The 14,073-nt window shown below is 40.6% G+C and overlaps 1 protein-coding gene across 1 annotated transcript; it reads right to left on the bottom strand.

Annotated features, from left to right (window-relative positions):
* Window positions 1-995: 995 nt before the first annotated feature.
* On the bottom strand, window positions 996-7,986 carry bbof1 (basal body orientation factor 1). The gene is made up of 12 exons (XM_052090482.1): window positions 7,931-7,986; window positions 7,508-7,760; window positions 7,356-7,421; window positions 6,050-6,193; window positions 5,874-5,954; window positions 4,660-4,730; window positions 4,375-4,519; window positions 2,591-2,943; window positions 2,083-2,223; window positions 1,884-1,985; window positions 1,623-1,694; window positions 996-1,483 (listed from the first exon to the last, which is right to left on the bottom strand). The coding sequence occupies exons 1-12, from the start codon at window positions 7,969-7,971 to the stop codon at window positions 1,387-1,389; spliced, it is 1,566 nt and encodes a 521-aa protein (XP_051946442.1). The 5' UTR covers window positions 7,972-7,986; the 3' UTR covers window positions 996-1,386.
* Window positions 7,987-14,073: the final 6,087 nt, after the last annotated feature.

Raw genomic sequence — 14,073 nt, 5'->3', positions numbered from 1 at the left:
ATCCTTTATATCTTGGGGCTATACTTCTGAAATAGATAGAGTATTGTAACTTAAAGATTGGCCACATTCAATTCCATAGTAACCGACTCACTGATTTTTGCTTTTTTTAAAGAAAAGGAGGGACAAGTCGAAATTAATTTTTGTGGTAATAAATATTATTTACATTTACATTTTTACATTTTTATGCATTTGGCAGACACTTTTATCCAAAGCGCACTTATTACAGGGACAATCCCCCCGGAGCAACCTGGAGTTAAGTGCCTTGCTCAAGGACACAATGGTGGTGGCTGTGGGGATCAAACCAACAACCGTCTGATTAACAGTTGTTAATATTATGTCACAAATGCTGTCGATGGAGCTTAAAGGGATAGTTCACCCCAAAAATGAAAATTCTCTGATCCTTTACTCACCCTCATGCCATTCCAGAAGTGTATTTCTTTATTTCTTCTGCAGAACACAAATTCAGATTTTGTAAAATTATTTTAGCTCTGTAGGTCAGTACAATGCAAGTGAATGATGCTCCAAAAATCACATAAAAACATCATAAAAGTAATCCACAAGACTCCAGTGTTTTAATCCACAAGTGATATGATATGTGTGGGTGAGAAACAGATTATTTAAATATTTAAGTCCTTCTTTTGCTAGATATTCTTCTCCCTGCCCAGTAGGAGGAGATATGCATGAAGAATGTGAATCACCAAAAACACAACAGGAAGAATGTAAAAGTGATCTGTTTCTCATTCACACCTATCACATTGTTTCTGAAGACATTTATTTAACCACTGGAGTCTTATGGATAGCTTTTATTCTGACTTAAGTGATTTTTGTAACTTGCATTCACTTGCATTGTATGGACCAAAAGAGCTTAAATATTCTTCTAAAAATCTTCATCTAAGTTCTGCAGAAGAAAGAAAGTCATACACATCTGGGATGGCATGAGGGTGAGTAAATGATGAAAGAATTTTCATTTTTGGGAGAACTATTCCTTTAACTTGTATTGAACCAGGAACATTCCTTTAATATTGCATGTATCCTGCAGTCCAGCTTCACTTCAGCGGATCATGAATCCATTTGCGGTTGCTCTTTTGGATATCTAAACACTTTAATTTCCATTAGTTCCAGGCATCCAGGGAGCGTCCAGCCACAAAAACCACATGGTTCACATTCTAATACTGGCATTTTATGACAATCGTGTTAATTTAAGTAACGTTAATTGTGTTAATGATTATGACAACTAGAAGGAACTGTTCATGGAACAAAGATGTCACTTGAAATGGTCTATACATCATTAAAGTAGGACAGATCCTTTGAATGCCAAAAAATTGTAATATTTTCATCTGGGAGATTTTGAGGTTCTCTTGAGATACTATGATGAGGTCAGGTGATCTACAAGTCTAGCAGAGCACTGGAGTTAGTACTGGAGCTCATATTGGAAACTGGTGCCTGGGTTAAAAAGGTTGCAATAGATTCCTCGTCTGCATTCCTGTGTAGAGGACAGAAAGATTAATGCATTATGCAACTACATGAGATGAAGCAGAACAAAAAGACCCACCTGGTTTAGTAACAATAATTGTTAGCAGAAAGCCAAACATACTGCATCTGTTGGCATGTTAATGTCTCACCCTGGATCACTGCTACTCTGGTTCCCTTCAGACTCTGTCAACTCTGTCAAAGCTAGAGCTTGTGTTGTTTTCCTTAAAGAGATGCCAGAGAAATTTATACATTTGCTGCACCTTTGAGTGGGTGCCAACAGTAAGCTAAGAAGTCTAAATTAGATTGGGAGGAAGAATTTTTGGTCGTTGTCACAACGGGCAGCATGTAAATTACGGGCATACAGTAAATTGTTTGTCATCCAAATGTAGTATCTACTAGAAGATGCTTACTTGGATTTCATGCCATTCATTTTAGCAAAGAGCAGTCTGAGCACTCTCTCTCTTTGCTCCCAGGTCATTTCTAATATTTTCACTTTGGGATTCTTCAGATTGCTGATGAAAGAACACAACGTTGTTACTGAAAGGATTTTTTATGTAGTAAATAACTAATACAATGCTTGAAACACAAATTAGGCATAAATACCCTTACTTTTTCTCAGCCTCCTCCATTCCTGTAGAAATGCTGTTGGTATTGTGGAGAGTTTTTTTGAAAGTTCGAATGTGAGCGTACTCCCTTCTACCTAATAGAACCTCATTCATCCTCCTGCTACGATTTACCTCTGCTTCCTGTCTGCAAACACAGTATCATCTAAATGGTTCACTATTAAAAATAGTGCATGCAACTCAAACTCTTGCTCATTAAAGGAACAGTTCACCTAAAAATTAAAAATTTTCTCATGTTCCAAACATGTATGTCTTTCTCAGTAACACAAAAGGAGATATCGGGCAGAATGTTATTCTCGGTCACCATTCACTTCTTATTTGCATCTTTTTCATACAATGACAGTGAATTCTGCTGAAAATCTCCTTAAGTGTTCTATGGAAGACAGACAGTCATATCCATTTGGAACAACATAAGGGTGAGTAAATGATGACAATATTTTCATTTTTGGGTGAATAACTAGCTATTTATCTCTAAAATCAATAATGAAGTTAACCTGTGCTGTTGTCTTTCCATTAGAATCTCCTGTTTCAGTTGGTTCAGAGCCTCATGGAAGAGGATCTCCATGTCTGTGCGCTGCTCCACTACACTGCGTGCTAGTCTTTTCACTCGGCTCAGCTCCCTCTCCCGTATGCTCAAGAGCTTCTGGAGTTTCTCCAGCTCTACACTGCTGGCTTGAGTTCTGACCACAGCAAGCTGCTTGATGTCAGCCTTCTTCCATTCAAACTCTGCCACCATGCTGGCCAGGGCCTGCTCCAGGGTGGATACCTTGGTCTTGAGATCCGAAATTGTGCTCCGTTGGGTCATAATCTGAGATACCGTGTCATTCGTAATCATCTGACTCCTTTTCTGTGGGGGCAATTACATTTTTCATTTCCAGTGGTTGTTGTTCAATAGGCAAACTATGTAGTATTCATAGTCTATTAGTTGTACACTATCAGGCAAAAGTTTGGACACACTTACTCATTGTAATGTAATCTAAACTATGAAATAACACATTGAAGTATGTGTATTGTGCAGTGAACAAAAATGGAAACAAATAAAATCTTATATTTTAGCTTCTTCAAAGCCACCCTTTGTCTAGATTATAGCTCTACACACTCTTTCAACCAACTTCATGTGGTGCCACCAGGGGTTTTAAACAGTATGGACCCTTTTCACACTTCTGGGTTTTGGAACGCAGAAGGAATGCAGGGTAAACCTTGAAAGCTGTGAATGGGAGTGAATGGCAGACCACGGCAAATATAATTTTTGCTTATTCATTTGCTCCAACGTCAAAAGAAAAATGGCACTATTACATTGCCACAACTTACATTTCTTCAAATTAAGAAAAAAAAATGGGAGAGAGCGGTGGATTATGACAGTCAGAGGTAAATTGTCTGTCACTCTCTCAGCAGCTGCATTAGAAGCCTCATCGTATCTGTGGTAACTTGCTTTTCAAAACTACTTCCAGGGTAATATAATACAAAGTACAATGTTACAGTGATGTGAAAAAGTATTTGCCCCCTTCATGATTCCCCCCTGATTTTATTGAAGCAAAGAAGTTATCATTTAAAAACTTTTTTTATGTTTACTCAGATTTATGTTTACTCAGCCACCCGAGTCATGGGCTGCTCTCACTGCTACCATCAGGCAGGCGGTATCGCAGCATCAGGACCCGCACCGGCCGACTACATGACAGCTTCTTCCCCCAAGCAATCAGACTTTTGAACACTTGATCTCTCACGATCAACAATCAGCACTGCACTTTATTAATCATCATCTTATCTCACACTGGACTGTCAAATATATTCTCCCCAATTCAACAACTGTATATATATTTTTATATACCCTTATATATGTGTATTCTATATTGTGTGTATTGTTTACTGTACATTGTATATTGTGTTGTATAAGTATGTGTACATTTGTTATGTAAATTGTGTTGTGTAAATATGTTGTTTCTTGTAATTGGTACTGCTATGTTATTCGGAACTGCACACAAGACTTTCACCTACTGTTGCACTTGTGTACACAGTAGTGTGACAATAAAGTGATTTGATTTGATCTGATTTGATGACATTTCAGTCTCATAGACTATGATCTGTCCTGTGACAGAGGTTTTGCACAACTAAGATTCAGAGAAAACAGAGTGCGAATATTTAAATAAAATCAATCAAAATTCAATCAAAAACTATATAAATATATTTTCATACATTTTAGTGTTGGCATAGCTTCTGCATTTTGTATTTGTAGAGCAGTTAAGACTGGTAGTTTATATGCTATAAGTTGTGTTGTCACCTCATGCAGAGTGAGGGTGTCGTTTTCCACAGCCAGCATTGCATTTCTCTTCCGCAGATCCTCAACTTCTTTGATGTGGTAACCTAATGCCTTATTTAAACGTACATTCTCCTTGAACACCGAGCGAGAAGTATTATCCAGATGTCTGATGGGTCCAAGACAGAAGATGTCATCTCAATTACCACATGTAAATATATCTAACAAACAGTTCCAATGGCATCAGGTAGAAGGGTAAAGTGCTGTTAGGATGCAGGGAGAACAGGGAGAGATGGAGAAGATACTTACACAATCGCTTCATTGTGGGCTCTCTCTGCAAGCACAGCAATCTTTTGTTCGGCTTCTTTCTCAAGGTGAACCTAAATACAAAATATATGGGGAGAGGGAGACAGAGAGAGTCATCAAGGATGAAAGATATATATTGTTATGCCATGTGTTTTTCTTCTTTATACTGTATATAAGTAGTTCTAAAAATTGTATTTACTAAATGAAAAAAACTTTTGATTTATTAAAGGGATAGTTCACCCAAAATGAAAATTATCATAATTAACTCATGCCATCCCATCCCATACAGTATGTGAATGACTTAGTTTCTTCTGCAGAACACAAAAACATATTTTTTAAAGAATATTTCAGCTCTGTTGGTCCTCACAACACAGGTGAATGGCCACCAGAACTCAGTAGGTCCAAAAAAGGAATGTAGGTATAAAAGTAATCCATATGACTCCAGTGTATAAATCCATATCTTCAGAAGTTATATGATATGATGTGATTAGTTGTGTGGGTGAGAAACAGATCAATATTTAAGTCCTTTTTTACTATAAATCTCCACCTATGACCAGCCCAAACCAGTAGGTGGCTGAATGTGAAAGTGAACGTGTAGATTTATATTTAAAGAAGGACTTAAATATTGATCTGTTTCTCACCCACACCTTTCATATCACTCCAGAAGAAACTGATTTAACAGCTGGAGTCATATGGATTACTTTTATAGTGCCTTTTGGGCCTTCAAAGTTCTGGTTACCTTTCACCTGCATTGTGAGGACCGACAGATCAAAAAAGCTCTTTTAAAAATCTTTGTCTGTGTTCTGCAGAAGAAAGAAAGTCAAACACATCTGGGATGCATGAGGCTGAGTAAATTATACGATTGTAAAAATGTAATTTGTGGGTGAACTTTACCTTTAAAAGGGCAAATCTAAAACTATTAAACATCCTTGTGTTAATTCATTTATCATTATTACGCACGCATCTTAAACAATCTCATGTTACATAAGAGACTACATGGAATATAATGTACTTTTAAACATTAATTTGTCAATCTGCAGGACCATTTAAAATGAACAAGAGAATGCGAAAAGGTGATTAAAATTGTGCTATTCTAAAATAGTGACCAATTACTAAAATATACACTTTCCCTTATAATTCATATACATTTAAGCCTAAAATATTGATATTCATAACAAAAAGTCCATGGACCTGTTATGTATCAACTACCCTTATACCTTCTCATTGAAGAACTTTTGCTCCATTCTTGCAAGCATTCTCTTCTGTTCCAGGTCTACATTGTCCATAGTTTCTTTCATCTGTACAATTCAATGGTGACATTATAATAGACATAAAGCTTTATTGTAACACTTCTACATAACTGACTACATGAAATCAATAAATTGTATTTTACATTTTTAAGTTCTTGCTCCATTTGGGGCTTCTTCTTACGGAACTCACTGATGATCTTAAGATCCTCTTCAATCATGCTGAACTGACTAGATTTCTTCTTAAACGTCTTCTCTAGCTCACCCATCTTAAGTGTATACTCAGCGATCTGTAATGACCAATCAGAGAAAAAGATTACAAGGGTGATCAGTCAGCTCCTTTTCACAATTGATAGAATTATTCTTGACATCTTTGTGCATGCAACACAACTTTTTGAAAGGAATAGTTCACCCAAAAATGAAAATGCTCTCAACATTAACTCCACCTAATGCCATCCCAGATGTGCTGTAAGGCTTTCTTTCTACAGCAGAACATAAACAAACATTTTTAGAAGAATATCTGCGCTGTTGGTCCAGTCAATGGAAGTAAATGGGTACCAACTATTTGAAGCTCCAAAAATCACATAAAGGCAGCATAAAAGTAATCCAAATGACTCCACTGGTTAAACCCTCGTCTTCTGAAGTAATATGATCGGTGTGGGTGAGAAACAGAACAATATTTAAGTCCTTTTTTGCTATTAATCTCCACTTTCAATTTCACATACTTCTACTTCTGTTTTTGGCAATTTGCATTCTTCAAGCATATCACCACTTACTGGGCAGGCAGGAGAATTTATAGTAAAAAAAAAGGACTTGTATTGATCTGTTTCTAACAATCACCTATATCCTATCGGTTCTGAAGTTATGGATTAAACCACTTTTTGGAGCTTCAACGTTCTGGTACCCATTCACTTCCACTGTATGGACCTACGAGCTGAATATTCTTCTAAAAATCTTAATTTGAGTTCTGCAGAAGAAAGAAAGTCATAAACACCTGGGATGGCATGATGGTGAGTAAATCATGAGAGAATTTTCATTTTTAGATGAATTATCCCTTTAAGGTAACATTACTGTCAAATGTGACAATTCATTGTTCAGTACATGGGAATGTGGAAAGTCATTCACATCATGTTGATTTTCTGTCTAGTCAGTAATGGTAAGAATATATTAAGAAAGAATTTCTTTCTTTTTTTAAGAAAGAAAAACTGCTGTCCGAAGCAACATATAATTCAAATTATATTTTATATCATATAAAAATAGCCTAATATTAATCAAGATATAAATACATTTGTAGGCATGTAATAATAATAATATAGTTTTAAAAGAATTCCCTATTTTATTTTTTATTTTTAATAAATGAATTACTCTCTAATAGACCTCTCGTTTATGATGAGAACAAATTCCTGCTTTCCCACAGAAGGAACAAACTGGAAACACAGAGGCATTACTCACTAAATTCGCTTTTTCTTGAGAGGCCCTTGTTTTCTCAAGCTGTATTTGTTGTTCCAATGCAGCAATCTGCGAAGACAATGCATCATTAACTGTATATGAGAATATGATTACAAACAAATGCTACTATACATTAACCCTCTGTGTTAAAATACCTTATCCTCATTTTCCAGGTCTTTTGCCCTTAGAACAGCAATGACATTAATGGTGTGCTTCTCGGTCTTGTGCTGTAGATCTGTGAGCTGCTCGTTGGTTTTGGTCAGTCTTCGAGCTGCTTCATGATACTCAACGCGTGAAGTCTCTGTCATATCATACCTGGCCTCCCACAGAGCCGCGTTGGCTTTCGCCCTCTCAATGTCGGACTCTGTATCCCTTTTGGACTCTTGCTTGCTATCTTTCTTCCCTTTTCTGTATGGAAAACCAATAACAATACGAAAGAGTTTCGCTACTTCGCAAGAACGTATATTATATACACAAATACACTTCAAATCCTTTTAATTATCTACATTTTTCCCCCCAGAAACAAATGTATGTATATATTATTATCAATAGGCAGAGCAATAAATGTTTTTACTCACCCCTTGCCCTTCTTTGGCCTTTTCCCTTTTTTAATCGGCATCGTTCTATGCTCGACTCAGCTGTTCAGTGCTCAATACAAGTTCCTCATGCAGTAGTTTGTTTACACGTGTTGCCATAGAGATGGTCACGTCATACCGCTGTCTCAGACCAACAATTTTTCCTCGTTTGCAAAAATAATAATTATCATAAACCAAACAACAACAAATACATTCAGAATAAAATTTTTGTGTTGTTTTGATTATTGTTTCAATCATTTGTGAACAATTCAAAATGTGATGAATATTATCTACACTAATATCAAACAAAATACAGCCCCAACGTTGAAACAAGCCATACCCGCTTTAAATGTACATCTTCTACCTTCATATATCTTTATTATGATAAAGAACTAGACATTTTATTCATCATCTGTGTTGTGAAACAGGACCAGTGTGGCCTCTCACCATACAAAATAATAATAAATAATACATATTTTAAAGATTTATACATATTCAATTTCATAACAAAATTCCATCAAATTAATTATGTATTTTTTTAACTGAATTAAATTAAAACTTAAAATGTAATGGTTTATTTTATTTTATTTACTCTTTGTAATTAAATTGAAATGCGCAAATCTTAAAATATTTATTTTAACGTATTCTCTTCTAGGATGTTATTTAAGCTACAATACCCATATTCATAAATAATTATTACCAACTGAAGTTTTTTGTTCTTGTTGGATACTATTTGGCATAATTAAGGTTAACGTAAACACACAGACAACGATCCCCCATTTAGCCTTAACAGACTGTAGGGGCAAGTAAGGCCGGAACGGTACACGAAGGGGTGGGTGGGTGGCCAGGACCACGGCCAACCGCCTTTGTCTCCCCAGTGGCGATGTTTTACAGACCGCACCAGGTACTCATTTTAGGCTGAGTCGACCTAGGGGAGGCCCGAGACCGGTTCAGATAATCGTCACTGGTGTTTGCCATGAGCGGGAATCGAACTCGGGTCGCCAGGTTCTCTCTCTCTCTCTCTCTCTCTCTCTCTCTCTCTCTCTCTCTCTCTCTCTCTCTCTCTCTCTCTCTCTCTCTCTCTCTCTCTCTCTCTCTCTCTCTCTCTCTCTCTCTCTCTCTCTCTCTCTCTCTCTCTCTCTCTCTCTCTCTCTCTCTCTCTCTCACACACACACACTCACACTTTATAAAGAATAGTACTAAAGTTTAGCTAAGACAGACGTTATGGAACAATTCAAATTCAAAAACTTGGTTAAAACCAAACACTGCAACTCCATAAGGATAAATAAGTTCACATTCAAGACTACATTCAATAAAATCTGAATACACGCATATCAAACCACACTCACATTAATAGTCTTAAATATCGCCCCATACAAAGCTCTTAAAGGACCTGGTATAGTATATTTTTCAATATTCTAGTATGTTTTTATATCAAAGTACTTAAATGAGTTTCCTGGCCTTTGTGTGACCCAGGAGAGAGCATATGAGGTTACTAAAAGTGTTGATGCTGCAGAGGCCACAAAGAGCACCCAGCTGTAACAAAATAATGAGGCTAAGGACCTTGAAACACAGTTGAAGATAAGGTGTAAAAACAACTAGTGGTCAAATTAATTAAAAAGATAGACTGAAGCCAAGTTTCTTCCAGTAAAAAGATATCAAAAGGCTCTGTGAGATAATGGTGGGAAATAGTATCCATTGGTTACAAAAATAACGAAGGGGCGTGGAAATGAGACTGTATAGAAGAGGAGGTTTTGGACTAAGAGAGTCAGAACGGACAGCTGACCGGTCTCAAGTTTGTTGGTGTTCAATAAACTACAACTTTGGCATCTGGAACCCTGGACTTTTCTTGCAAAATAGTCATTTATTTCCTATGGCAGCGTCTCAACATATCTAAAGGTGACATTTCTTATTTCTTATAATTTTGTGTAGTTGTTGTTAATAAGTCATTAAAAAAATAATGATGACGAATTATTACAAAAAATAAAAATGTTAATTACCCATTTTATCCTAAGTAATCGCAAAAAAATTACAAATAAAATATTGGTATTGGTATCGACGATATTGGACTTGAAATTATTGATATCAGATCGAAAAGAAAATAAGTGGTGTCGCCCATCACCAGCCCACAGTCTAGTGTGATCGTGGGTTTAAAAGCTGAGTACAGGTACTTTTTAAGCTGTTATATTTAATAAATGTGTTTTATAACTGATCCTCTCAAACTGTATTTTTTACATATATATTCTAAAAATAAATTAATCAAAATTATGTATAAACAAATAAATGTAACCAATGTGGTAAGCATATTGTAAAGAAAGGCAGATGTGTGTTGAGAATACATGTCCCTTATGCAAAATGTGAGAGAAGCTCAGTTAATGGATAACAGACAAAACTGCAAAGCAAGGGATATTTTCTGTGGATATAATGTAATCTTTTTAAAAATAACCAGGCGAGGGGCTTTCCACCAATAGTTAAAAAGGAGAGAATCTAAAAGATAATGGCGGAAAATGGAAGGACACTATGGTGTATTTCTTTGAAGGTATGATGTGTTTCTTTTAATTAGTTGTATTCTGACATATATCTTTGATGTATTTCTTTTAATTAGTTATATGCTGACTATATCTTTAAAATATATGTTGTGTCTCATTAAAATACATGATGCATTTCTTACATGATGAATACCTTTTAGGTATCTCTCATATGATATATTTCTGACATATTTCTGACATTTAATGAGTTGAATATATGATGTATATCTTTAAAGCATGTATTTTCTTTCATTAATCAAATGATATGGTGTATGAGCAAACAAAGCCGCCTCATTATGAGGGTACACTGGAATGTAGGTGAAAGGTAAAAGAAATGTTATGAGGAAAATCTGTTTGTCTCTTACACAAGTGATTCTAAATCAACGTGCCCTTTGCATAAACTGTGACATATGCCCAAGATATGAGAAGTTGCTAGCTGCATATGGAAGATATATTTTCCACCAATATTTAATTAACGAAGGACATAAAACATATTGGTGGCGAAGAAAAAGACAAGGGCAGTGACCCCACTGGTCAGAGATAACACAGAAAGGTATATAACTGAGCATTTGGAACTGTGTATTTAGAACGGACAGCTGAACTTTCTGAAGTTCTCTTACGAGAGGTTCTCTCGTATTGCGTAAGCTAGCTTACGCTACGGGAAAGATTCATCTTTTCTGAGATATTGAAGCCAAAAAATTATCCTTAATTTTTGTATCCATTGTCAACGCAGTGCGGCAGCTGCAGACCTTGAGCGGGCTAGCTAGCGAGCTCATAGGTTGCTCTGCGGCAACTGCTGCAACCTATAGACGAGCTTGGGCGAACTCGCATCCAATGAGAGGCGTCCGCGCGCTCACTGCATCAAAGCCCGCCAAAATGGCCGTGACTAGAGTGCATATAAGCGTAGTTCGTAGGCTGGAACCCTGATTTTCATCTCTTCAGCGAAGCTCTTCGCATCGCTGACCTGGAAGCCGCGTCGCCGTTCGAGGGGCATCAAGCAAGCGTGGACAGCGCTAGAAGAAGTCGGCCGTCTCAGCCACCTTCAGCCATCCTGCGAGCTACGCCATCCGACGACGTATCCTTTTTATTCAGCAAGCTAGTTCTTACGAACTATTCACAAAAGAGTACGAGCGTCTTTTTCAAGATGCCTCGTTCCACTTGCGCCTCATGTCGCGCCCTTCTCAGCACCGGAGACCGCCACATCATCTGCGCTCTCTGCCTGGGACTGGGGCACGCAGAGCTCGCCCTCACTGAGGGCGGATGCGATTTCTGCGAGGAGCTACCGATGTCGACCCTGCGGGCTCGACTCGAAGCGCTCAAAGCAGAAGCCGCCGCGCCGCCTTACATGCCGCCGCGCAGAAAGAAGCGCCGCTCCCAAAGGCTGCCGGAAACTGTGGTTGAAGTGACTGCCTTGCCAGAGCCTCTCCCTCGAGCATCGCTTTCACCCCCCCCGCCCCCCCGGGACGCGCAGTTGCCGCCGAGCGGCCGCACTGCTGCCATCTCGGATGACGAGGCGGAGGATAAGGGCTGCTGTTCCATTCAGACAGCGAGGAGTGGTCAGGCTCCCAAGCCTCCTCCTCGGCCCAGGAATCCAGCAGGACCCGCGCCGGAGTCGAAGGGAGTTAACACGCCTCCTCACACAGGCCGTCGACCGCCTCGGTCTCGAGTGGTCACCGCCCCCTGAGCAGGCACCCAACAGACTCGACGGCTGCTTTCTTCAAAGCCATCGCCGCTCTACACCCGCGGCCCGGGCCGCTCCCTTCCTGCCGGAACTACACACGGAGCTTGCAAAGTCGTGGAACGCTCCTTTTTCGGCCAGGTCCCGTTCCCACGTCTCCACCTCTCTGCGTCGGTGGACGGCGCCACCGAGAGAGGCTACTCCTCCATCCCCCCGGTCGAGGACTCGGTAGCAGCACACCTTTGCCCGCCCTCCGCGAGATGGCGGTCTAAGCCTGTGCTCACGTCTAAGGCCTGCAGAGCGACTTCCACCTATGTTGGCCGCGCCTATTCCGCCGCCGGCCAAGCCGCATCTGCTCTGCACTCCATGGCCGTTTTACAGATCCTACAAGCGGACCTTCTTCGGAGTGGGATGAGAAAGGCAGGCACCCAGAGGCTGTTACTGATCTACGAAGCGCGACAGACCTCGCCCTTCGTGCTACCAAAGCTGCAGCTCAAGCTCTAGGGAAGTGCATGGCCTCGCTGACTGTGACCGAGAGACACCTGTGGCTAACGCTAGCCGACATGGGAGAAGCAGAGCGCTCCACGTTCCTCAACGCACCGCTCTCTCCGACCGGTCTCTTCGGCTCTGCGGTGAGTGGCATTGTTGACCGCTTCTCAGAAGTCCAGAAAGCCACTCAAGCCATGAACCTCTTCCTGCCGCGTCGTGCTAGCTCCTCTGCAGGCCGCTCACGTGATCAGCCTCCTGCACGAGCCTCTTCACAGCGCCCAGCTCAACAAACTCAGACTTCTCAGCGTCGACAGGGCGGCCGCCCTCGATCACGCTCAGACAGCCGCCGCAGACCGCCGCCCCCCCGCGGGCCTCGATTTAAGGTAACGCTGAAACCAGAGCAACCAAAGTCTTCCTAACTTTGTTGAACAAACGACAGCTCAGTCCCGCCACGGCCGGACCACCGTCAAAGCTTCGCCCCCTGTCAGTCCACTTCTCTCAGGCTACTACAGTGGTGAATTTAGCAGCCAACAAGCCGGTGACACTGCCCGCTTGCCTGCACTCAAACGGCGTTTTCACGGCGACCCAAATAAATCTTGTAAAGAGCAAACATGTCTTATGTGTAGAAAATGTGCCCACAACCCAGTGTTCACCCCTACACACAAGCATAACACATTCCGTGCCCCTATCAGAGCATGCTCGCATAAAGCGGTTACGAACCGCTCGAGCGTCAGAGTCAATGAAGGCGCCCACGAATGCGTGTGCGCGCCCATTCTCTGGCCGCTCTGTCACACGACCAGCCCTATGTGTAGAAAATGTGCCCACAATCCAGTGTTCACCTCTACACACAAGCACTACATGTCTCGTGTCCCCACCAGAGCACGCTCACATAAAGCGGTTACGAACCGCTCGAGTGTTAGAGTCAATAAATGCGCCCACGAATACGTGCGCATGCCCATTCTCTGCCCGCTCTGTTACACGGCCAGCAAACATTCCTCTGTGTGTAAGTCCCGTGCCCATGACTATGCTTAGCGATCAAGTAACAGATGTGACTCTTTCCCCATTCATCCAATCGGAAGTCACTCACAAAACAGCCTGTTCATGCTGTCTGCGAGCAATCATGCATAAACACACTAAACGCAGCTCACACATTTTGTTCAGCGTCTGTGTGCGGCAATCAGAGCCGAATTGGCCATTCACCCTCTAGCGTTACGCTTCAAAGCGTGGGAAGCTATTCCAGGGATATCCAAGTGGGTGTTAAGCACAATACAACAGGGCTATTTGCTACAGTTCGATCGCCGCCCTCCTCGCTTCAGAGCGCGGCTCGAAACCACTGTGAACACGGAAGCAGCGTGCATGCTTCGTTCAGAAATAGCAAGCCTTCTGTGTAAAAGGGCCATAGAGAAAGTGCCACCCTCTCTGAGCGAGTCGGGGCTTTACAGCCGTTATTT

The sequence above is a fragment of the Xyrauchen texanus genome, chromosome 24 (genome assembly GCF_025860055.1).
Source record: "Xyrauchen texanus isolate HMW12.3.18 chromosome 24, RBS_HiC_50CHRs, whole genome shotgun sequence".
Classification (NCBI taxonomy): domain Eukaryota; kingdom Metazoa; phylum Chordata; class Actinopteri; order Cypriniformes; family Catostomidae; genus Xyrauchen; species Xyrauchen texanus.
The sequence above is the reverse complement of the archived record's forward strand: the minus strand, read 5'-3'. Positions and strand labels throughout refer to the sequence as shown.

Coding starts and splice junctions, on each gene's coding strand:
- bbof1 (XM_052090482.1), bottom strand. CDS start 7,971: ATGCCGATTAAAAAAGGGAAAAGGCCAAAGAAGGGCAAGGG. Junction 4,520..4,659: donor GCCCACAATGAAGCGATTGT/GTAAGTATCTTC, acceptor TGGACCCATCAG/ACATCTGGATAATACTTCTC. Junction 1,986..2,082: donor ATGGAGGAGGCTGAGAAAAA/GTAAGGGTATTT, acceptor TTCTTTCATCAG/CAATCTGAAGAATCCCAAAG.